This window comes from Malus sylvestris (genome assembly GCF_916048215.2).
Source record: "Malus sylvestris chromosome 4 unlocalized genomic scaffold, drMalSylv7.2 SUPER_4_unloc_1, whole genome shotgun sequence".
NCBI classification, from domain to species: Eukaryota; Viridiplantae; Streptophyta; class Magnoliopsida; order Rosales; family Rosaceae; genus Malus; species Malus sylvestris.
In genome coordinates, this window is record NW_025920893.1 from 243,797 (window position 1) to 270,109 (window position 26,313).

The 26,313-nt window shown below is 36.5% G+C and overlaps 1 protein-coding gene, 1 long non-coding RNA gene and 1 pseudogene across 2 annotated transcripts; 1 reads left to right on the forward strand and 2 right to left on the reverse strand.

Moving 5' to 3' along the window:
* Positions 1 to 10,776: 10,776 nt before the first annotated feature.
* Positions 10,777 to 26,313, forward strand: part of LOC126612804 (leucine-rich repeat receptor protein kinase HPCA1-like) — a 72,402-nt pseudogene continuing 56,865 nt past the window's right edge.
* Positions 13,061 to 14,175, reverse strand: LOC126612799 (uncharacterized). Its single transcript, XR_007619334.1, has 2 exons — positions 14,115 to 14,175; positions 13,061 to 13,256 (listed from the first exon to the last, which is right to left on the reverse strand). It is a non-coding gene; the product is annotated as an uncharacterized LOC126612799 (long non-coding RNA).
* Positions 15,706 to 17,075, reverse strand: LOC126612798 (monodehydroascorbate reductase 4, peroxisomal-like). The gene is made up of 4 exons (XM_050281150.1): positions 16,712 to 17,075; positions 16,495 to 16,623; positions 15,998 to 16,105; positions 15,706 to 15,887 (listed from the first exon to the last, which is right to left on the reverse strand). Exons 2-4 carry the CDS (start codon positions 16,618 to 16,620, stop codon positions 15,858 to 15,860), a joined length of 264 nt encoding a protein of 87 aa, XP_050137107.1. The 5' UTR covers positions 16,621 to 16,623; positions 16,712 to 17,075; the 3' UTR covers positions 15,706 to 15,857.

The window sequence follows — 26,313 nt, forward strand, 5'->3', positions numbered from 1 at the left end:
ATTAATCTTGCCGAGACTCCTTATTGTGCTAAGACTCGACTTGCAAATGTAGCATGACCTAGCCGGCCTAGGTTTAGAAGCCCACGTACTAAACAATCCAAGGCTCCCTTGTCGCCAGGCCTTCCGGGCCGAGAATGATTTTATACTCGGCCCAAAATGATATTTTGGGCCCAAACACTTAGTCACCAATGTCTCTGTTGCAGTCTCTGTCATTGGTCGTAGACTTAAAAGTTTAGCACTACAAAGCATTAGGCATAGACCTAAAGTCTCGAAGCCTTACGGATGAATCTCAGACTCATTTTGGGGGCGACGTCTTTCAGGCTCTTACGTTGTATCGATGTTACATGTTTTTGGTTTTGTTTTTACAAACCAAGAATAGAATCTTAAACCTTAAAAGCAAGAGTAATACTCTTAACTAAATGAGCCACAACTGTTTGTGATATTGCCTTCAACTTAACCACAGTTAAATGTTTAGTCTCAAACTATCTCAATTCAGCGTAAGGCAATTAGGTCAACTCAATATTGGATACGTTACAACCACTAGAGGTGCCTAGTGGTTGTTGATGAATTCCAAGTCTGTATTTCACACGGCACTTCCTGGGTTCAATTCCTGACGTTGGTGAATCACAAGACGGTAGCCAATGAGAGTCTAAAATGCCTCTATGAATCTGCTTCCGAAAGATGGACTGTAGTGGTGAAGCCACTAGCTAGTCCCATTATAAAAAATAAAATAAAAATAAAAAATTAGATATAATACATACGTACAATAATTGTTCATGGTTGATGGCCTCTGCTACTTATTTAGGTGTGTGAAAAACGCAAACGTAGGAAACAGGAGAATCAAACTCCAAGTTTCAATCACAAAGTTAAATATCAAACTCCAAGTTTCAATCACAAAGTTAAATACTTTTCGTTACCCTCTGCTACTTATTTAGGTGTGTGAACAACACAGACGTAGGAAATGGCAGAATCAAACTCCAAGTTTCAATCACAAAGTTAAATACTTTTCACTATTCAAGCTCCAAATCTCTTCCAAAATGTTGCGTTTTTTATTCCCTTAGATTGAATTTTCTTTGTGAACGAAAAACCCTATAGTTGGAGTTGTTCTTATTGGTGGGTGTTAGACTGCAATTTGTACTTGGTTTGTGTATTTGGACTTTGCCTCACTAAAAGAAAGAATTTTCTTTGTTGTAGTGAATTTGGATATTTTATTTATTAGACAATCTCGGTTAAAGTGGTTTGATCATGTGAAATGAAGGCCTATACAGATGCTCCGGTTAGAAAATGCGATTATGAGACAGAGGCTTAGGGCAAAAGAAGTAGGGGAAGACTTGGAAGGAAACTTTACGAAAGGACATCGAGTATTTGAAGCTAATGGAAGACTTGACACAAAACCGAGCGCAATGACGTTGTAAGATTTATATAGCCGACTCTACTTAATGAAAAAAAGCTTTATTGTTGTTGTAGACACAGTCACACTCTAGAAATCTTCTGTTTGAATAAGATGTAAATTTTTATTCAACAATCATGGGGATCTAATCTTTGATTAAATATGCTTGAATGCTAAGAAAACAAAAGGAGAAGACGACCCTACCTTCATAAAAATGGCTTCAACTTTCACCACCACCTAGTGGAGGCAATGACATTAGTTACAGACACACCATAGGTCGTCCTTACTCCGAACTCCTCTTATCCATTTCTTACGAAAAGTGTTTCCCAGATTGGCGCGCCATTCGAATCCAATGGTTGTAGCGCCTTATGAGTTTTGATCCAGTGTGGCGCGCCAGCTATATCCTTTTTAATTCAATGGCTCAAATTCAATTTAATCAATTTTAACTGTAATAAAAAGATCAAACGGCTCAAATTTAAATCCAACTGTCAAAATAACATTATTTATTAACCAAATCATATCCAACACCAAAAATCTATAAATACACATCCATGTGTTCATTAATCCATTAAAATTTCAATTCTCTCTACAATTTTTTTTGTTCGGAATTTGAATTTTTTTACATCAAAATGTTTGCAAAAATAAAACAACATAGATTATACGATAATTCCAAAATTATTAACAAAAAAAAATCAACTAAATATAAAAGTTTAACAAATTATAAAGTTTGGGTGGAAATTATAGGCCTCTTACTGTTGAAGCAAAAAAAATGTCTAACCTCAAGTGTCGAACTCACTATTGCTGCCAGTAGCAATGCTAATACTGGTTTAGGTGTTCACCACACAGATGTAGGCCAGCAACGTTTGGTTTGGGATGAAAGGATTCTTTGCCATCCAAATCGAAGTAGATATTTTTGTGTCAACTGTCTCTCTTGTCCAAACATCAATTTGGTTGCAATATTTGGGAAGTATCAAGTGTCACTCCTCCCTTGGATAAGAAGTATAGTTATTGCAACGTGCTCATAGTCACGAGAACAATTTACATGAAACGAGTATTGACGTGAGTCAACTTTTTTTTTTTACATATTTATTGTAAATTTGTAATTTCTTTATGGATAGGGATTTCCTTCTTGATGAGGGATTTCATGTATCTTGTACTTATATCAATCTTTCCCGAGAGAAGAATATACAACAATTACCCTAAAATTCTCCTACAATTTTATAGCTAGCTATTAGCTACTATGACGTTCCGGTCCAATAATACATTCTCATATATACGGAAAAAAAGCCTTATACATGACAATGTATTATTATATCAGGATGCAGAATAATGGTAAACTCGTTCGATGTAAGTCTTCCTCCATACCAACCATATGTATAGAGAGAGAGGAATAGGCTTAGCTACTTATGAGTTGGAATTAAACTTAGGGATGTCGAGTTTATTTACATAAGTGGCTTTTAGGATGGTGAATCAAACTCAAAATCTCAATTACAGGAGTGAATACATCCGCTTGGTGGTTCGGTTTGGAACCAACATCTTACTGTTTCGTGAACTTATAAATGCTGAGACTCAGAACTTATTATTTTACACAAAACTTAACCATTTGACATGATGAAACTTTGTCCAGACGATGCCAAAAAGTCAACAACTATAAGTCATTGGCAATTGTTAAAGCTGAGTTAATTGTGATTTTGATCATTTGACATAAGACCTTAATCAAATAGTACTGTCGTATATGTACGACTTAGTCACCAATGTCTCTGTTGCAGTCTCTGTAATTGGACGTAGACTTAAAAGTTTTGCACTACAAAGCATTAGGCATAGACCTAAAGTCTAGCAGCCTTACGGATGAATCTGAGACTCATTTGGGGGCGACGTCTTTCATGCTCTTACGTTGTATCGATGTTAGTAGCCTTACGGATGAATCTGAGACTCATTTGGGGGCGTAGTCTTTCATGCTCTTACGTTGTATGATGTTACATGATTTTGGTTTTGTTTTTACAAACCAAGAATAGAATATTAAACCTTAAAAGCAAGAGTGATACTCTTAACTAAATGAGAACAACAGTTTGTCATATTGCCTTCAACTTAACCACAGTTAAATGTTTAGTCTCAAACAATCTCAATTCAGCGTAAGGCAATTAGGTCAACTCAATATTGGATACGTTACAACCACTAGAGGTGCCTAGTGGTTGTTGACGAAGTCCAAGTCCGTATTCCACACGACACTTTCTGGGTTCGATTCCTGGAGTTGGTGAATCACAAGACGGTAGCCAACGAGAGTCTGAAATGCCTCTATAAGTCTGCTTCCGAAAGATGGACTATAGTGGTAAAGCCACTAGCTAGTTCTTTTTTTAAAAATAAAAAAGATATGGTACTGTTGACCCTAAAAACTACCAAGCCTACGTGACGCGCATGCCGAGTAACTAATAAGCTAACTACGTCCTTCGATTATATGCGGAGTGTGCCAACTCGACAGCCGACTCGGTCGAGGAGTAAAATATTTTGATGTTGCGTTGAGCGCACTGCTGACTTCTCGATCTTATGACTGCGGTCGAGGAAGGAACATGTCTCGACCTTCGGGTTCTAAAGCCTGAAGACAAGGCTGCTAGTTCTGCGAAGTTCACAAATCGTTGGTGCCGGGTTTGGTCACGATGATTATATTCGTAAGAGTACAAGCACGCCGAACTGGCACCAAACTAGACGGACACAAGTACTCAAAGGAGATGTATGTCTTGATGGTAAATGTGGTTCGGCCGTCAAAATGCCGAACTCTTAAATGTACTTGTGAATATCCAATCATAAAACTCGACGTTCAATGTGCCGAGCCTAGTAACCTGTAACACCTCACTTCACCGAGAAGGCTAATGAGATGACCTCTACCAACAAGGACGCGAAAACCCTTGTTGATCGAGATTGGATAAATAACCAGTCATCCTCGAAGCAGTGCTGTTTATCCAAACTGAAGGTGCTCCTTGATCGGCTGATTCTACGACTCCAGTGTTGTTTATCCAAACTGAAGATGTCGCCGGTTGCCTTCACAGTGCTGTTTATCCAAACTGAGGATGTGTTGGCGGGGAAGAAAGGGGAAGAAGATAAAATCTCAGGGTGTCGAGAAGCCTTGTGCATGGAAATTTGTGTGTTGATTTGAAGGGGCTCATTTGTTGCAACGCACCTTGTATTTATAGCATTCATAACTTCTGCTTGGCACGGCCAGATAATTTTGTAGAGTCCAACTGCAACTCTAACTCACGAAACTGAAATTGATCCATGTCAAAGGCCAAGGCATATCCTTCATATCACTGTTCGTGACTTTTCAAACAAAATAAAAGCCTATCTAGGCTTATCACATCTCATCAGAAGCCTAGCCCACCTAGGCTGCTTATCTCATCACCAAAACTACCTTGATAATATCCATCAGCCTTAGTCAAAATCAAGATTTCTTGGGTCAATGTTGTGCTCCTCTCATCTTTGCAGAACACCAATCTAATGCAAAAATTGGTTTTAATATTGGCTAAATAGCCAAAATGGTCCCTGAGATTTGCATAACTCATCACTTTGGTCCCTAAGATTGAAAATCAATAGAAATGATCTCTGAGATTGTCCACCATCCATCATTTTGGCCATTCCGTTAAAAACTCTTTGGGCAATTTTCAAAGCTTCGTAACTCAATCGTTTCTGAATCAAATTAGACCCATAATATATCAAAATGAAGATAGGAAATTATAGAACAAGATTATACCTATTTGAAGCCCAATGGTTGCTGGAGATTGCCGGAAAATAGCCTCAAAGATGACTGGTCCGCGGGAAAACTGGAAAACTCACCGGAAAATGGGTAAACTTCAAATGTTCATAACTTCTTCAATAATCAACGAAATCGAGTGATTCAAAAACAAAAATCATACTTCTCGACGAGACAAAGAGAATGGTATCTTTCTCGACGGCGAACTCACTTCGGCCAAACCACGGTGAATTAGAATTCAAGAAAGGTACCATTCTCTTTGTTTCATTGAGAAGTATGATTTTTGTTTTTGAATCACTCGATTTTGTTGAGTAGTGAAGAAGTTATGAACGTTTAAAGTTTACCCAGTTTCTGGCGAGTTTTCCAGTTTTCTCGCGAACCAGTCACCGTTGAGGCTATTTTCCAGCCATCTCCGTCAACCATTGGGCTTCCAAATAGGTATACTATTATTTGACACTTTCCTATCTTCATTTTAATATATTATGGGTCGAATTTGGTTAATAAACGATTAAGTTACGAAGTTTTGAAAATTGCCCAAAGACTTTTTAACGGAATGACCAAAATGATGGATGGTGGACAATCTCAGGACCATTTCTATTGATTTTCAATCTCAGGGACCAAAGTGATGAGTTATGCAAATCTCAGGGACCATTTTGGCTATTTAACCTTTAATATTTAAATGCCTAAATCGCAGTTTACGTGGATCTCTGTCGTCCAAATTCCCATGCACCAATGACATTCACATCTGCATCATTATCTTGACTTCGTCATTATCCCAAAACCATGCATCCTGACTATTCAAACCTCATCTTAATGTACCATGCTGCTCCAATCCGATAACAAGAATCCTAAGTCCATTTAAATTGTAATGCTTGCTTGGAAATATAATTTGCATCTTATCTATCCCGTTTAAGAATATGCCAAGATAATTCATATTAAAAGATAAATTTTTTTATATAGAAAAAGAACATATTAGAGTGAAAAACCTCTTACACAGCCAGTACTAATACAGTCAAGTTGAAAAGCCAGATGAGCATCCACAGGGAGACAAGCATCCCAAATACAAAGATTCGAACTATTTAGACTAATAGAGGCCAAAACATCTGCTACGAAGTTTGCCTTCCTGAAGATATGGCTCCATCTAATGTCCTGAAAGTTGTTGGCACACCACCTGATGTCCTCAATAATTGCTTTTAGGTTCTAGGGCACATCACAAGCTCCACAAAGAGCATCCAAGACAAGCTTTGAGTCGCCTTCCACCAAGACATGTTTCCAATGCCTTCTCTTTGCCCAAATTAGAGCTTCACGGAGAGCCAAAGCCTGGCGACATTAATGCTCACAAAGCCGAATTTCATCGCACCAGCTAGGATAGGTTTACTATCCCAATTTCTAACCATGAACCCTCCAGCAACCAATGAGTGAGAAACAGATCCATCAAAAGTTATTTTAACATAAGTAGGTGGAGGGGGCTGCCACTTAATTAAATTATCTTCGAACCATGCCTCAGGTTTCTTTTCATGATTAGTATTCTCTTTAAAATACTCCTTAGCCGTTGTCAGGGCTCGAATAATAGACCGGTACTGTATAGGAATCTCATTTTTTAATATACTTGCATTTCTATCGTTCCAGATTTGCCAAAAAATGGACAAAGCTTTACTTAAATAGCTAACTTCATTTTTCCCATCATGTGGCAAGGTACTTAGCTACTCATTTAGCTTGGGATTATTTGCAATATTGCAAAACTAAGGTTCATTCGAACAGGTCCAGACATGCACAGCGTACTGGCAGTGAAGAAAAAGACGGTCCTGGTCTTCCTCATGATTATGGCACATCATTAATTAGTTACATTGGGTAAAAACTTGCTAAGACGTTTACTGGTTTGTAACCTTCCTTTGACTAGAGTATAGGCAAATACCTTAATCTTAGGAGGCAAAATCTGCTTCCAGATCCTATTAATAAGCATTTGTGTTGGGGATGTATTTAAATCCTCAACTTGGAGCCAAGTTGTGGATTTCACCGAAAACTTTCCATTTGGATTAGGACCCCAAACAACAGAGTATGTGGTACTATTAATAGGGAGAGGGATGTCACAGATCTTATTAACAATATTAATATCTATAACATTCTCAAGCTTGTTTATATCCCACTGACCATTAACTAAAAACTCAACTACTTTTGTATCCCACTTAATACAATGGAATTGGTTTTCTGGTATAAGATGAAAATGGGGTGAGGAAAAACCCAGTTATGCATTCAGAACAAGATGTCCTTGCCATCACCGAGCACCTATCTCATACCCTTTGAAATTATATCCCTTGATCCCAGTATACCTTTCCAAGCAACCGAATGGTGTTGCTTTACTGTACTATCCAAAAAGTTCTCATTCCTAAGGTATTTCCTTCTATGTTTTCCCACCAGTTATCCTCATCAAATAATACTTTCCATCCCAACTTAGCAAGGCAAGCTTTATTGAAGTGGTCAATGTTTCTAATACCTAAGTCACCCGCTTGTTTAGGTCTACAAATTTCCTTCCAACTTACTGGATTGCACTTATGGGTATTACCCCAGAAAAATTGTCTGGAGTCCTTATTTAATTGATTAGTTAACTTCTTAGGGCACTTGAAACAAGACATTATATGATTAGGCATACCTATGAGGTTTGCTTGAACAAGAGTGAGTCTTCCAACCTTAGACAAAGAATTAGCCTTCCAACCCGCTAACTTCTACTTCACTCTTCTGATCAGCTCACTTCCATTCAAAGGATCCTTCCAAAAAACAATGTTATGAATTCCAAGGTATTTTCCAATGGTAGATTTATGTTGAATGTGAAGAATATTTACAATCTCATTTCTAGTTTGGCTATTAGTATTTAAAGAAAAATAAAGAGACGATTTGTTAAAATTTATTTGCTGCCCCGAAGCAGTGGCAAACTTACTTAGAACATCCATAACATTCCTAGCACCCTTAGTAGTAGCTTTAATAAAAATGAGACAGTCATCCGCAAAAATAAGATTTGAAACTTTATAGCCAAATGGTGAGGTGAGTAACCCAATATGAGATTTAGGAATAGTTGCTAAGGCATTTAATTGTCTGATTAAAGGTTCCATACAAAGGATGAAAATATACGGAGAAAGAGGGTCACCTTGTCTTATACCTCTGCTTGCGTTAAAATATCCATGGGGTTCACCATTAATATTGATAGAGAAAGAAGCCGAGGAAATACACTCCATCACTAGGTTAACCCACCTTTTGCAAAATCCAAAACTATCCAAAACACACTTGATGTAATCCCAGTTAAGTAAATCATAAGCCTTTTCCAAGTCAAGCTTAATGGCAAGATCCCCTGTTCTTCTCTTCTACATGTTAAAACTTGTGAATAGTTCATGAGCAATTAAAATATTATCTTGAATAGATCTTCCTGGAGCAAACGCTCCCTCGTTAGGAGATATGCAAATAGGAATGATGGATTTTAATCTGGCACATAAAACCTTAGTTATAACTTTATAGCTCACATTGCAAAGACTTATCGGACGATAATTATTAACGGTTTCTGGGAACTCCACTTTTGGGATTAAAGCAATATTCGTATGGTTAATCAAATGGAGGCTAGTACAATTAACAAAACAATCCATGACCATGTTGCACACAGAAGGTCCAACCATACTCCAACACTTCTGATAAAAGCTAGCATGGATCCCATCAGGACCTGGGGCATTTAGAGCTCCAATACTTTTAATAGCATTCCAGATTTCACTATCCGTGGGAATAGCAGTTAATGTACGATTTTGTTCACTTGTTATACAGGGTTCAATGATTTGAGTAACCAACTTAATTTGGTCATTGGAGGGATTTTGCCCTCATGTGAATCGCATTTTAAATTCATTAACAAAAACCTGCTCCATCCCCTCTCCCTTAGACCACCAAAACCTATTGCCATCTCGAATTTTGTTGATTTCATTCCCTTTTTTTCCTTATCGTTGCACTCAATTGAAAGAACCCTGTATTTTTGTCACCATTTTTAAGCCAGTTGGCTTTAGCTTTTTGAGCCCACATTACTTCTTCCTCTTTGAGAACCCAAGAGAGTTGATCATTTATTTGCACTTCTAATTGAATTTTGTCTTGTAGAGTAGCAGGAAATTATGTCATTAAATAGCAATTTTAAAAGATAATTATTATGATAAAAACCATAAAATTATCCTTTAACAATAACAAAATTATCTTCGCTTTTCCATCCGACGGTTGGAAGCTATGCTCACTCAATGACCTTGATTGCACGGGCCGATGATGTAATTTTGGGTCCAAACACAGCCCCCAGTTTCCTTGAGCTTCGGCCTGTAAGCCGAATGGTTAAGGAAATTTACGCTTGCATTTGAACTTCTGCAGCTGCCAAATAACTCCACCAAATACATATTGATTCGACAAAAGCATATTTGGTCTCTCCATTAACCAAAATCTATGGTGCAGTACTGCTTGCTTGGAAATATAAATGACATTCCAATCTGCATCATTATCTTGACTTCATCATTATCCCAAAACCATGCATCCTGACTATTCAAAACTCATCTTAATGTACCATGCTGCTCCAATCCAATAACAAGAATCCCAAGTTCATTTGAACTGTAATGCTTGCTTGGAAATATAATTTGCATCTTATCTATCCCATTTAAGAATATGTCAAGATAATTCATATTAAAAGATAATTATTATGATAAAAACTATCATATTATCCTTTAACAATAATAACATTATCTTCACTTTTCCATCCGACGGTTGGGAGCTATGCTCACTCAACGGCTTTGATTGCATGGGCCGATGATGTAATTTTGGGTCCAAGCAGGTACATACATACAATAATTGTTCATGGTTGATGGCCTCTGCTACTGATTTAGGTGTGTGAACAACGCAGACGTAGGAAAGGGGAGAATTAAACTCCAAGTTTCAATCACAAAGTTAAATACTTTTCACTATTCGAGCTCCAAATCTCTTCCAAAATGTTGCGTTTTTTATTCCCTTAGCTTGAATTTTCTTTGTGAACGAAAAACCCTATAGTTGGAGTTGTTCTTATTGGTGGGTGTTAGACGACAATTTGTACTTGGTTTGTGTATTTGGACTTTGCCTCACTAAAAGAAAGAATTTTATTTGTTGAAGTGAATTTGGATATTTTATTTATTAGACAATCTCGGTTAAGGTGGTTTGATCATGTGAAACGAAGGCATATGTTCCGGTTAGAAAATACGATTATGAGAGAGAGGCTTAGGGCAAAAGGAGTAGAGAAAGACTTGGAAGGAAACTTTAAGAAAAGACATGGAGTATTTGGAGCTAATGGAAGACTTGACTTAAAACCGAGAGCAGTAACGTTCTAAGATTCTGTTTAGGCCTAAAATTACACAATCGGCCCGAACAATCGAGGTCGTTAAGTGAGTGAATAATATATTAAATTCTCATGTTCTGCATGGATGAGAATAGAAGTATAGTTGGAAATGGACATGTTAGATGGGCGATGCACTTAAGAAATAAAATATATGAAACCAGGATGTGAGGACTTAAGATGGGCGAAGGAGGAGAAGAAAATAATATATTTAATATATTAGATATTTCCTTAGAAAACGACCAAACCGTGTTCATTATTTCATTCAACAAGAAAATGGATGAAACCAGGAATCAGTCCCAGCCGAAGGAGGAGGAGCCCGTCGCCTTGAATTTCATGTCAGCGTTTTGGGACCCACCTCCACCTAAAGCCAAACTGTAGACCTTGAATCGCCTGGTTTAATTTGCAAGTTGTAATCTTAATTAATTTTCATTGAGAATCCCTGTTGGTCATATATTCAAAAGAAACCTGCTTCGCCTGGTTTAATTGCTGCCTTCACTGTATTTAATGCGTTTTGTCTTCTCAAATTGCGCGGGCGGGCGGAGGAAACTGTAAACCTCCCACTTTATTTAATTAATTTAATCACTTTATTTAATTAGTTTAATTTAATCTAATTCTATGCTAATGGACTATGATTAGGACAGAGAGTGATGAGGATGATGGTTGTTTTTTGTTCTGGACTAAATGGAAAGATCAGATGATTTTGGTTGGTGGGTTTAATCAAATTGCTTTGGCTTCTAAGACAAGGCTCAACCTTTTTCTCTCTGGTTTCTCTCTCTCTAGATATTGTAGCCTGCAGGGTATTTTTTTGGAGACAGTTGAAAGAACCCAACTCAGGAAATCCAGCTTCATTGCTCAGAAATAAGCAGAGCTTCCAAAAAAAGCACTTTTTTGGTTGCTTGGTGGGAACATGGAGATTTAGCATGTACATGCATGCGTGGGACTCTTAATTTTCTTCATTAAATAAATGAGAAATTAGGTTATCATTCTTCTTTTTGCTACTCATTTGATTAAAACTTTGTTCATTTTCATTTTTTGATCAAGGTCCTTGGTATTAATAACATCATTAATTATTTCAATAATAAAATATTTTTTATTTCTAAATATATTCATTTAATGTTAAAAATGTTACAATTAGCATATTTATATTTATGGCTAAATTTTTTATCATATATTTTTATTTTTAGTTTGTACCAATTTTTACTTTGCAACCCTTTTTTAATTTGTACCAATTTTCTTTTCTGTTTTAATTTGTACCCATATATTAATTTCTTTTTGTGCCCATATTTTATAAAGTTTTATTTGTATTTGTACCCATTTTTAATTTTGCTAAATGTACCCATGCTAATTATATGTACCATTCATGTAATTTTTTTTCAAATTTTTAATCTTAAAATGTACTCATTCTTAAATATACCAATTTGTTATATGTAAATGTACCATTTTTTATATAAAATTTATTCAATTTTTTTCTAATCCATTTTTAAACTTCTATGGGTACATTTTTTTTTCTTTGATTTGAGAATGTATCCATGTTAAGTTTAATCAAAGACATTTACTAATTTTATTAAGCCTAATATCTTTTTTTTTTGTTTGTGATTTTGAAGAATGTACCCATGTTTTGATACAATACTTTTTTGGTTAATTTTGATGAATGTACCCATGTTTATACACACACACACACAATAGTATATTTATATTTTAATATTTTTAATCCCACAAATTATGGTTTTTTATTTAAAATCTCATTAATATAAACAACTATAAATTTCAATTTTTAATTATAAAAAATATAGTACCATACATAGAAATAAATTATCACAGTAATTTTAAGGACTTGGATAAAAAATTGAAAACTAACCAGGTTTCAGTCAAAGAATATTCATAGTTAAGGACCGCATCCAAAGTCTCAATTAAATAAAATTCCAACCATCCAAGTGGAGTAGTAGTTGGTCTGTAGTGGAAGAAGATATGTTTGAAAAGTGCTTTTTTTGACATTTCACGGAAGTAAAATTTTGTACAAATGTGCTTTTTGGCTTCTGCTTACTAGCTGATCGGTCTCACAGATTCACACACAAATTTCCAAAGGCAACCATGCGGCTGCTGCTGCTCTTTCTGGCTTTCTGCTTCTCTGGAATTCATGTGATCTCTTATTCTACACACCCGGATGATGGTATGTATAGTCTTAAATATCAATATATATATTGATCTCTTAATTCATGGGAAAATTGGGTTTTGTGTAGTTTCTACTTTTGGTCTACAATTTCAAAGCTACCTTCATATCCGTTGACTTTATAGGATTTTTTGTGATATCATGTTCATCTTCCTATTCTCCGTGACGATATTCCAAATCAATTATCTGTTATTATATGGGAAAGTAAAAATGGATGACACAGTGTGATTGGTTTGGGATACCAGTATTATGCATCCTTGGTGTAGATTTTTTTGAGTGTGTTGACACGACCGACCCTGATATCCTCCAAATACCTGAGGTAGGCACGTGCTAGCCGACACCCGAAGGTGACGAAGCCATACTAACATGCATGTGAAGTAATGAACATAAATAAAACTTATAAATTTAATTACAATGCTTATGCAATTGAGGAACGTGTTCAGAGTATACAACTAATCTTAGACACTAAAAAGAAATAATATAAAATTGAATGAACAAAGAGATGGGTCCTACACTGAGAGGACTCGAAGATGTTGATGCGGGAGTGCCTTAACGGCGGAATTGTACGCCTCGATTCTAAGTCCTGAGGGGGCGCAAAACAAAACATGAGTGGACCAAGTTGATATATATATATATATATAGTACAAAAATAGTTATTCAACAACGTACTAACCCTCAAAGTTTATGAAAACTCAATAGTATAATATATAATAGGTTTTCCAAAACCCTAGCATGCCATAAAAACCTTCATAAAACATATATTATATATAGTGTGCTTAGTAGTGGTATATATATAAGACATATACATATATATAATATTTCATTCACCCAAAGACATATAGAACATTTCTTCATTCATCCGAAGGTTCTACATCATGCGCTTGTAGGTAGATCATTCGCCTGTAGGCAGTACATCTCCCGGCCGAAGCCAATATAAATATCTTCCGCTCGTAGGCCCTACACACCCTTGGCCGAAGCCAATATAAATATAATTCGCCTGTAGGCCCTACACACGCCCAGCTGAAGCCAATCATATATCTCTCGGCTGTAGGCACCAACCAAACGTCTGGCCGAAGCCAATCATATGTATCCAACCCACACCCGGTCATAGCCAATCATATAAGTATCGTTTGCCCGTAGGTAGTAACATTCGAATAACCACTAAGTACATAAGGACATTAACATAATATTTCTAATATCTATATATATCAATTTTAATCGGAGTTCAGTAGCTAAAACATCATATCGTAAAAACTATTTGTAGTATATAGTCATCAATCATATATACTACGAAGAACGTAAAATCGATAAAGCATGGTAATTCATAAAGCATAAAACTAATTTACTCATAAACATTTCATAAAACGTAGCCATTAAATCATGCTTTTCATGTATGCATTTGTAGCAATTAAAATATGCATTTTGGAAAGGGTCCACTCACCTTACACTGTTGGTGAAGAGCCGTGGAAACAAGCGTGGATGGAAACGCCACTAACAATTGCACCTAAGCACATAAGGGCACCAATTAATAAAACTATACTAAAACAATTAAATTCGGGAAAACGGACTTCAAAAACGGATTCAAGACGTCAAATTTAGTCTAGGAGAGGCCTCAGACGAAACCCGAAAAAGTCAGTGTTGATCGGAAGTCAACGGTCAGTGTTGACCGGAAGTCAACGGTCAAATAGGCCCAGGTCAAACGGGTCAAATGGGTTGGGTTGGATCCGGTTAGGGTTTAAGGTTTTGGACTTGGGTTAGGGTTAGGTTAGTGGGTTAGGGCCTAGGCTAATGGGTAGTAGATTGGGCTTTGGGTTTGGGCCGATTGCATGGCCCAAGGGTTAGGTTATTGGGTTGAACCTGGGTTGGGTTTGATACAAATTTGGGCTTGGGTCACAAAGGCCAAAGGTTTGGGCTGGTTTTAGGTTGGGTCGTGGGTCACGGGTCAGGAATAAAGAGAGGGAGAGGGAATAGTGGGCCAGGGGACAAATTTGTAATAGTGGGCCCCAAGTGGCTCTCTAATTAAGACTAATCATCAACCCCAATTTAAAATAAAATATCCCACCCATAGTGAAATTATGAAATTGCCGTCCCGTTACATAATATTCGGGACGGGTCGTCACAGTGTACTTAGCGATTAGTCCATTTAATTTTGGTCTAATGTGAATTATTTTGAAGTTTTGGTTAAATTTCGTTCTAAACCCCCATTGTTCCTATTAAGGGTAGTTGATTAATTTATAAGTGTGTTGATCCAGCTAATGCACTCCAATCCTTGAGGGAAACATGGAGCAACGTTCCACCCAGCTGGGACAAGTCAAACGATCCATGTGGGGAGCGCTGGGAAGGCATCACTTGCAAAGGTTCAAGGGTGACTGCATTGTAAGTGTTGTTCATCTTCGAATTATGATGTGATCGTTGTAATTACGAACATTCTCGCTTACTTTCTTAATCGGATTTTGAACCAGAACTTCTGATGTTCACTGTGTAGGGAATTTATCAGGAATAAACATGGAAGGGAAAATTAAAGGCGACATTGCGGGGCTCTCTGAGTTAAGATCCTTGTGAGTGTGATTGTTCCTCCTTTCATACCAGCATTATGTTTGCAGTATATCATGAACTAAGCAACACATAACAAATTTGATATCCAATTATAAAAATATGCATAAAACATGTTTATTTTTGCAATGTCAGTTATTTTGTTTAGCTCAATCTTAATTAGGGATGGAATTCTTTTTTTTCTTTTTTTGTGAAGAACGGGGATTACAACCCAAAGAAAACTACAAAACAGCAGCAAAACAAGTCTGAGGAATCCAACAGCATCATCAATGAGAGTTGATCTAATTCAAACGGGAGGCTCATAAAAAACAAGAACGCCAATATCCATATTATAACTCCAGTTAGCAGGGCCGGTCCTGAGTTTTTTAGTGCCCAGTGCGAAAGCTCAATATGTGCCCTTTTTTAATACAGAAACATATGTTTAAAAAAAAAAATATTTCACGAGAATAATCACATGTATGTGTAAAAAAATTCATCACTAATCGCATGCAAAATGGCTTCCAATTTCTGTCATGTATGTGTAAAATTTTATTCACATCAACCAAATTATGGTTCAAAATAGATGGATAATCACATATACAAACCTGCAAATGGCTTTTGACTTCATCATTACTAAGCCCATCAACCTTCATTAACCCTCTAATTTGTTTTGGTGTAGCAGCTGCAAGAAAAAAAAAACAATCACATAACGCATTAAACACACATCCAATACATCCCAATCCAATCAGATATTCATCCAATCATATAAAATACAGGTATTCATCAATTTACCCCTGAACTTGTAAGGATTGGCCAACACAAAGCAAAGAGTGGCCAACACAAATCTCCCTGTGCAACATTTCCAGAAAAAACGCTTTTGAAATTTTCACTGGTATCCATCTACAAATCCATAAAGACAAGTAATTAATGTTTCATATCAATCACATTGACAAACAAACTAAACAACCTCCTCAAAATTTTAACCCAAAAAATGCACCAAATTTGATATTTATTAAAACATCAAAGCAACTGAACAAAAACCAAAATTGAAAGTAATAAAAATAAATTGACCCATAAAAAATCTCTGAGATTAACAGCAGTCACCTGTACAAGAATTAAGCAGAAAAATTTAGCATCTCAACCGCATCCAATTCAAAGAAAATATATCTTATACATATTTAACTATGGAACCAATGTTTTCTCTATTTAAGAAAGTACAGAATTTGTTTTGAGAAAGCATCTCAATAACCACTCAAAGTTCATTTATTCAAGAAGAACTTAACATTTACCTTCCGGTCCGAGTCAATGTCAAACGAGGATAAAATGGTTCCTTTAACAAACTTCACTCCTTTGAATCCGTAAAATTCTTCATAAAAACTTGCGATCTTGGGTGTGAATAATCGGGCCACTGACATAGTCTAACAAATAATTCAATTCATCAACAACAACAATAATTCTATACATCAAATTATGAATTAATAATTCAAATTTTACAAATTAGTTTACCTCAAAACTCAAAAGGATTGGTGAATTCACTGAATGAGAAGAACAAGAACCTGTGGAAGCTGCAGCGCAGTAGCTTGCAGTGAGAAAGCCAGAGCTCAGAGGGACAGTCGGACAGAAACGGCAGGGAAGGTGAGAAATAAAGTGGGGAGGGGGGGGAATTAGGAACTTAGGATTAGGGTTAATTAATTGGGGGATGGATGGGCTGTTAGGGATGGGCTTTGACAAAAAAAAAAAATTGGGTTATGGGCCGTACTCTTTTGTCAAACTTGGGCTGGACATATTTTTATTTTTATTTTTTATATATATCTAATTATATGGATTTTTATTTTTTGGTGCCCTCTTCAATATTGGGCCCTGGACACCCGCCCCGTTTGCACTGGGCCTGGGCCAGGCCTGCCAGTTAGCCAATTGATCCGCAACAATATTCTTCTCTCTATAAATGTGATTCAACTCACACCTCCTCAATTGTCTCATCATTAATCTACAGCTATGCATAATTATCTCCAAAGGATGGAAATTATCAACTTGGGTTTTCTTAAACAACATAACAATTGCCTTGGAATCCATCTCAATATGAAGATCAGTAGCACTCTTATTGATGCGTAAAATAACTAAACACACAAATTAAACCCTCTTGTTGACAATTGTAGTATGGATAAGTAGGGATCGTTCTTAAACCGGGGATTAGGAGGGATTGCTAAAACACTCTAAACTGACTCAAATATGTAAAACTAGGTTTAAAACACTCAACTAGACTCAAAGAATGCAAAACTAAACTCTAAAACACTAAAACAAATCAAAAGACTCAAAACAGCATCAAAAACACTCAAAACTGCCTTAAAACACTTTCTGGGCAGTTTTGGGACTCTAATGCAAACTTGGACGAATTTTGGTTTTCTAATGACCTAAAACACTTAAAAACATAATCTAAGACAAGTTCTAACTAATATAACTCAGAGAAATAAAGTGGGGTTGATTTTGGACGAATTTAAATTAAATGGCAGATTGTAAAGAAAACAGTAGACAAAATTGTGATGAATTAATGAATGATGGAAGAGCTAAGGGGTTCTTCTCCACACATGAAATATATGCAACGTAAATCAATTTCCAGTTATCAATTCAATAAGTTGTGAACCTCGACACTCCAAGTTAATTAGGTCCGCTTAAATTAACCTTCAGATTTCCCTAGAATCATTGAATTGGATGAATATGCATCGCAAACAAATTATTCCTAACAAGTTCTCTATATGAACAGCATGATAAAGACACAAGTTAGAATCATTACGTTCTTTGGAAATCATAAGCATCGACAAGGCATTTGTAACTATGAAAAGCATGATACTCTTGCCAGGAATCTACTTAACACGATCGTGACTAGCGACCTTCACTACTTGCGAATATAAATTCATAACGATTAGGTGAAACAAACTTATATCCTAGCACCAAATTCAAGCATGCAAATTAAGCGTGCACTCTCAATCAACATACAAGAATAAGTTCTAAATCAAACGGTTAAGCAAATTGTATTCACGACTTATGCAACGATAACTGAAAGTAATCAACTTATTTCACATATATAATCATGGTTTTGAATACACCCTTAGCCAAAACGAATTTAGCCAATCATACTCAAAGCAAAACAAAGATTACATGAATTAGACATTGAAATATAAGATAGAATACACCTAAAATTGTTCAACAACTCAGAATGAAGAGCCAAACAATTGAGTGAATTTGTCCCCTTTCCTTGCTTGCGGCAGATTGGATGTTGGTGGTTTCTTGGGTAATTGAATGATGTAGAATGGATGGAAGACGTATGGAAGTGTTTAGGGTTGATGGGTGGTGCGGCTAGGGTGGTTTTGGGTCAGAAAATATGGTGAATGGTGAAGGAATGGGGCTGTTGAAGGTGGTGTTCAGTTTCTGGCGTGAATGGGTATGTTTGTGGCTGCACAAACATGTTTATTTAAAGGGATTAGGAAATTAAAAACCCTAGGCTAATTAGGTAAACAGAAATTTAAGTCAAAAGCTTCTAGAAATAGGAAACAAAATCAGAAAATTAAAGGAAAGGGCAAGGGAAATTCGGCTAGGGTTTAAAAGGTGCAAGAGATGTGTATTTCATGTCCTAGAATGCTTAGGAAGTCTTCATAATTGCTGGAACTTTTAGGGACATTTAGGAAAAATCAAACCAAAGTAGGAAACTTTGGCTTAACTTTCCTATTTCAAGTAGGAATCCTTGTTGGAGTAGGAATCCTCATGTGATTAGGAATCCATCTTCCATTAGGAATCCTTCTTGGAGTAGGAATCCTTCGTCGATTAGGAATCCTTCTTCAATTAGGAATCCTTCTTCAATTAGGAATCCTTCGTCAATTAGGAATCCTTCGTTGATTAGGAATCCTAATTTCTTCAAGTCTTCAATTCATCCATTCCTTTTGCTCCAAAACGCTCCAAATTACATCATTTTGCACACTTCGGCTTTGGAATCTGAAAACACACAAAAGTAACTTTAAACACTAAAATAGCTAAATAAACATAACATAAATGCACGAGAACAAGCCAATTAAGTCGCATAAATATGCTCCTATCACTTATCAATAGCAAGCTGTAAACCAAAGTATAAACTCCATAATTCAGCATCACAAACTTGCCCTTGTCCCAAATTCACAGCAAAGCCACCTAACCAGTTGCCATTATGATCTCTTAGTACGCCACCAAACCCAATTCGACTAGAATTTGTCCTTCTAGATCCATCCACATTTAGCTTACACCAACCTACATCAGGATGATCCCAAGAGAGTGAAATTTGCCTCTTGATAGGATTAACAGAAGACTTCACACAAGTCTTCAACCATTCAGCCACATCTCTCACGATGATCGCTTTTGGATCCATAGGCATGACAAAATTGACATAAAAATTCTACTTGTTTCTCAATTTCCGAATATACTAGCAAATAAAAAGGAAAATAGTACACCAAGCACCACCATTGGTCCCTTTTGAACTTACCTTTAGATTTGCCAGCTGCCAAGCTTTAAACTCAAGATTTTAGGCATTCCTCAGTTGCCTTGGAACTCCCATACTTTCCTAAATACACATAGCCCTGGAACAATCTTTAAAAATATGAGCAATGGATTCAATTGGTCCACAACAAGTCATACAAGAAGAATCAGAAGTTATTTGTCTTCTAACTCGCTGCTCATTAGAAAGCAATCTCCTTTTACTCATCAACCAAAGAAAAACGTTTAGCTTAGGTGGAACATTAATTTTCCAAATAAGCTCCAGTAAGAATCAGGCAAATCATCTCCATCAAAGAAAAGATTATAAGCTAACTTAACAGTGAAAACTCCATTAGAAACACATCTCCAAATAATTTTATCTATTCCTGCACCAGTAGTACCAGCAGGTTGACATATAACTTTTTGAACCATATCCTATGGCGACACATCTCTAAGCTTTTCAAGATCCCACCAACCATTACTTAAAAACTTAGAGACAGCACAATCAATATTGAAGATATTAGCAACATCAATAGTTTCAATTAAATGGACATTTAAGACCCATGAATCCTTCCAAAATTTCACACTTTGACCATTGCCAATTCTCCAAGTCATGCCCTTTTTAAGAAGATTAGCTCCATACAAAATTCATTTCCAAGAATAGGAACACTCGGTTCTTTCATGAATTTTGGGGTCTAAAATAGAATAGCCTTTCAAATACTTGGCCTGATAAATTTGAGATCAAAGACCAAAGTCCTTAGCATGAATCCTCCACCCTAACTTGGCCAAAAGAGCCTGATTCATTACACAAGCTCTTTTAATCCCCAAACCACCCCTTGCTTTTAAGTCTGCAAACCATACTCCATTGGCACAAATGAACTTTTTTCTTTTGATAGGTATCCCCTCACAAAAATAATCCATGTTCAACTTGTCTAACTCTTCACACACACTAGCAGGAAGCTTGGTCGTTTGCATGGCATAAACTGGTATGGACGAGGTAACAACTTGAATTAAGGTAATTCTTCCAGCCATGGACAATACCTTGCTTTTCCAAGTTGTCAACCTCTTCTGAACTTTATCAATAACGCCCGAATAAGTAGCCTTTGAAACTCTAGTCTGAATTAGAGGCATTCCTAAATAATTCCCAAGACTCTCAGAGACAGGAGAACCATAAATTGCACTAATACTATTAACAACATCCCTGGAAGTGTTTGGAGAACAATAAAGAACAATTTTTTCAAAGTTAATAGCTTGACCAGAAGGTTTGCAAAAAAATTCAAGGCACCTTTTCATTAATCTTTCTTGCTTTGGAGTAGCTTTAGAAAAAAAAATTAAATCATCAGCGAAAAAGAGATGAAATACCCCATGTCCAAATTGAGAAGCCTTAACAGGTTTCCACCTTCATCTGTTCACAGTTGCAGAAATTAAATGAGAGAGTTTCTCAATACATGGCACAAACAAATAAGGGGACAACGTATCCCCTTGCCAAATACCGTTTTGAAGAGTAAAACAATCTGTTAATTCACCATTGAAACAAATTTGGTACTTAACGGTGGATACACATTCCATCATAAGTTGAACCAAATTTGAAGGCAACCCAACCTCATTCAGTACATACTCAATAAACTTCCAATTAAGGATGTCATAAGCCTTAGAGAGATCAAATTTCCAGGCTAAAAATCCTTTTTGGCCTTTTGACATTCTGAACTTGTGAAGAATTTCTTGAGCAATGAGGATATTGTCAGAAATTTGTCTACTAGGAACAAAACTAGCCTGATTAGGACTAATCAGATGAGGTAAAAGAGGTCTGATTCTAGCAACAATGATTTTAGATAGCACTTTATAAAGAGTGCATGATAGGAGCATATTTATGCGACTCAGTTAACATGTTTTCTTGCATTTACTTAGCTAGTTATTGCTTATAAGAGTGTTTTAAGCTATTTTTGTATGTTTGTAGGTCCTAATAACAAAGTTGGCAAGAAAGTGCATTTTGGTGCGTTTTGGAGCAATTTTGGGTTGAAATGGATTGCATGCACATGGAAGAAAGATGGACAGCATACACATGCAAAAGAGACACACACATGCAAAGAGGAGCATGCACATGGAGACATGAGGATGCACGGACAGGTTGGAAGGCATACACACACTCTACATGGACAGTTTGGAAAAGCAAACGAGAAACAACATGGAAAGACATGACATGGGCAGAAAATGGGTTGATTGGTGGCTGACATGATGAAGAACATTTGTGTGCATATGTAAGAAGAAACACACAACACATGCAAAGAAATGAGATACATTCTGCCACAAGAACATGGAGACAACATCATGCACGGCACATGGAAGAAAAAAGAGCATACACACACATGGGAAAGAAAGGAACATGGCAGCACACATATGGGAAAGAAAGACACGGCATGGGCAGAAAGTGTATTGATTTGTGGCTGAAATGATGAAGAGCATGTGTGTGTGCAAGTGTAACAGCTTGCACATGTGGAAATGATGATTAGATGACAGCAAACACACATGCAAAGAGGGAGGAATACACGAACAGAAAAGGAAAGAAGACAATCAGCCACATTCTACATTCTTTTCCCACATTCACAAAGATATTATATACATTTTCATCCCCTTGCCGTGAGTTGGAATGAACCATTCACAAACACAATTTCAGCAATCATTCATCCATACATTCCCCATTCACAAACCATTTAACACTACAACAACATTGACATCTCACAAATCTATTCCCTTCCATTTCCAAGCCGTGAGCTTCATCCACTACACCCATTACATCCACCCATTACCATAACACTCACCCACTACACCCATTACATCCACTCATTACCACAACATACACCATCCACCCATTACCACAACACTCATCCACTACACCCATTACATCCACTCATTACCACAACACTCACCCACTACACCCATTACATCCACTCATTACCACAACATACACCACTACCACCTTAATTAGATGGTGGTCCTCTCCCTAGCCTATAAATACATCCACCATTCACCATAACTAGGAGATTCATAAAAAGACACTACATTCACATCTCATAACTCCATACACTTACACTTTCATTCCTTGGCCGTGAGCACCATCCATTCATCCATTCATTTCCCACATATTCACAAACACAATCCATTCCATTTCATCCATATATTCCCACAATTCACAAACCATTCTACACATCCATAAATCCCAAAACACAATTCCATACACTCCCTTCCCTTGGCTGAGACATTCACCAATCCTAAATACATTCATAACCTTTCCATATATCCATACACATCCTTAGACACTTGTGCTGCAACAAGGTGGTGAAAACGAAGGTCCTTGGCATTTCAAGCTTGAAACTTTGGAGCGTTTTAGGTGTACTTCGTTCTTACTTTCAATGTCTACTTTGTTATTTTCTGATTTTGTTGCAATTATGAGTAGCTAAACCCTTATTTAGTTAGGGGGAAGTTTGAAGCCATGAACATGCTTGAGATATGAATTGATTTCTTCCAATTATGATTTGATAAGTTGTGATTGCAATTCAATTATCTATTTTATTCATAACTGATTCTTGTATGTTTATTAAGGATGCATACTTAGTTTTCATGCATGAATTAGATGCTAGAATATAATGAGTTTCACCTAATCGTTACAAGTTTATATTCATGAGTAGTGAAGGTCGTTTATCACAATCGCGTTAATTGAATTCTTGGCAAATGTATCATGCATTCATAGTTATAGTTGCCTCGTCAACACTTATGATTTTCATTGAACGTAATGATCTCTGATTGTATCTCTATTATGCATTCATATAGGGGACTTTTAGAGAATGATTTGGGTTTTTGCATGCATTCATCCAACTCAATGAGTAAAGGAAAATCTGAGGGTTAATTTATGCATCACGGTTAATCTGGGGTGTTGAGCATCATAGTTTATTGAAAAGCAATTGGAAATCGATTCATGTACAAGTGTGTCATGTATGAAGAACGGACCTCTAACTAATCCATCCATCATCTTATTTCTTAAATTCGCTTTACAATCTGCCTAGTTTTATAACTTGTTTGTTTGTTTCAAATTCGTCAAAACCAAAATCAAATTCGTCAAATTCGTCTAACTAACCCCTTTTACTTTCTTGTTTCAAAGTGTTAAATTTTTGTTTTGTTTGTCTTTTTGAGTGTTTTGATTCAAGCCAAAACACTAAATTCATCTAAAGTTGTGTTAGAGTTAGAAACTGCCTAGTTTGTGTTTTAAGGCAGTTTTGAGTGTTTTTAAGTTGTTTTGAGTCTTGTGAACCTGTTTTGAGTCCTTTGAGTCTATTAAAACGTTTTTAACTTTGTTTTTATGTTTTTGAGTTAGTTTAGAGGTTTTAGTAAGCCGTCCTAATCCCCGGTTTAGAACGATCCCTACTTGCATTTATACTACAATTTGACAACAAGAGAGTTTAATTTGAGTGCTTAACTTTCATCGCATCAAATTTTGGCGCCATTACCGGGGATTAGCAACTTTGCTAATAAGTTGCTAATCCCTCGTTGTTTCTTTTTACTTATTTTCGTGTGTTTTTTATTTTAGTTTGCTAATTTGGTTTATTTCTTATTTTCAGGTACTAGTTGATAGGAGCACATTTATGCCACTTAGTTAGCTTGTTCTTGTGCATTTACGTTGTTAGTTCGTAGTTATTTTAGTATTTTAAGCTATTTTCGTGTGTTTCTAGGTCCAATGGTTTAAAGTGGCAAAGAAGTGTATTTAGGAGCCTTTTGGAGCAGTTTTGGGCATCAAATGGATTGCACATGCTTGGAGCTAAGAAGATGGACGAAATTGAAGATCAAATGAGCTTAGGATTGAATGAAGATGTGAAGAATTGGATTCAAGACAAATGAAGAATGAAGAGTTCAAAATTGGAAGCCAAAGTTTCTAAAGTTGGAAGTTTCTATTCTTGGAGGTTTCCATTTGTGAAGGTTTCCATCTTTGGCTCTACACTTTCCTAATCCTAAGTCACATATGTTCCAGCCACAAAAGGGGTTCCTAAATCATTTAGGACACTTAATTATATGATTTTAGGAGACCTAGACCTATCCCTAATCCTTGCCGCACATGGGATCCTCTCCTTTCCTATTTTCTGATTTTAATTCACATTCCCCTTTTGTTTCTTCCATCCTTGCTGCACCTTACCTCATCTCCTTACCTATTTTCTGACCCAAAATTACATTCCCCTTTGTTCTAAAGCCTTGCCGCACAAGGGGAGAGGTTCTTACCTATTTTGTGACCCAAAACACATTCCTAAAATCTGCCCTAAAATCTTTGCCGAATTTCCCTTCTTTTTCTCTTTAATTCCTGCACTTACCTTCCCTTTTTCCTTCAAATTTCTGACCTCTATTCACTTTCCTTTTCTCTGCCACAATTATTTACCTCTTTTCCTTCAAATCTGCCATATATTTTCCTCTCCTAAATTCATTAATTTCTGTTAGGTTTTCTTGGGGATTTGGAAAGCTAAATCCTTCCCTAAAACTACTTCAAATTCGTAGCCCTTCCTTCCCCTATAAATAAAGGCCCTTGCTGACCATTCTAAGCAATTCCATCCTTCACCATAACCTACCTACATCCATCCACCACCATAAAACAATTCATCAATTCACACAACCTTAAACACTTTCACAAACTTTCAGCCAAACACTACACCTTGCCGTGCCCATCCTCCATACAATTCCATAATCCCTGATCCTAAAACACATCCCAACCATTCCATCCACCTTTGTGCCGTAGCAAGGAGAAAGAAGGAAGGACTCTTGGATGCTCAAGCTTCATCGTTGGTGCATTCTAGGTGTAATTCGTTTTATGATTTCAATGTTTAACTTATTTTCCTTTCGTTTTGCTATGAACATGAGTGGCTAAACCCCTATTGGTTGGGGGTGATTTCGAAGCCATGACTATGTGTGCAAGTTGATTTGATAAATCCCAGTTATGAGTTCTTGAATTGTGAATGCAATTGGCTTAACTGTGCAAGTAATAACTTATTTGTGTTTGTTAATTAGGGGTCGACACTTAATTGGCTCGCATGAATATGATGCTAGAATATAAGGTTGTTTCACATAATCGCCACACACTTATATTCACAAGTAGTGAAGGTTGCTAGTCACAATCGCGTTAAGTTCAATTCCTAGCATAAGTGTCATGATGTCATAGTCACAAGTGCTTTGTCAATACTTATAGTTTTCATTGAACGTAATGATCTTTGATTGTATCTTTATTATGATGTCATGTAGGGAACTTTTGAAGAATGCTTTGGGTTGTCGAATGATGTCATCCAATCCAATAACACAAGGAAAACTTGAGAATTAATTAGTGATGTCACGGTTAATTTGGGGCATTGTCGTCAGAATTCTATGAAGGAATAACTGGAAATCGAGTCGTTTGCATACTTGTCATGTGTGGAGAAAGAGCCCCTAACTAGTCCATCATCCATTTAAAACCCCAAAAACGCTTTAAAAATCAGTTTTACTTTGCAATATGTTCTCTCAACTTTAATTTCGTCCAAATCAAATCCCCATTTACTTTGAAGTCTCAAATTAGTTAGAAAGTCTTTTGGTTTATGTTTTTAAGT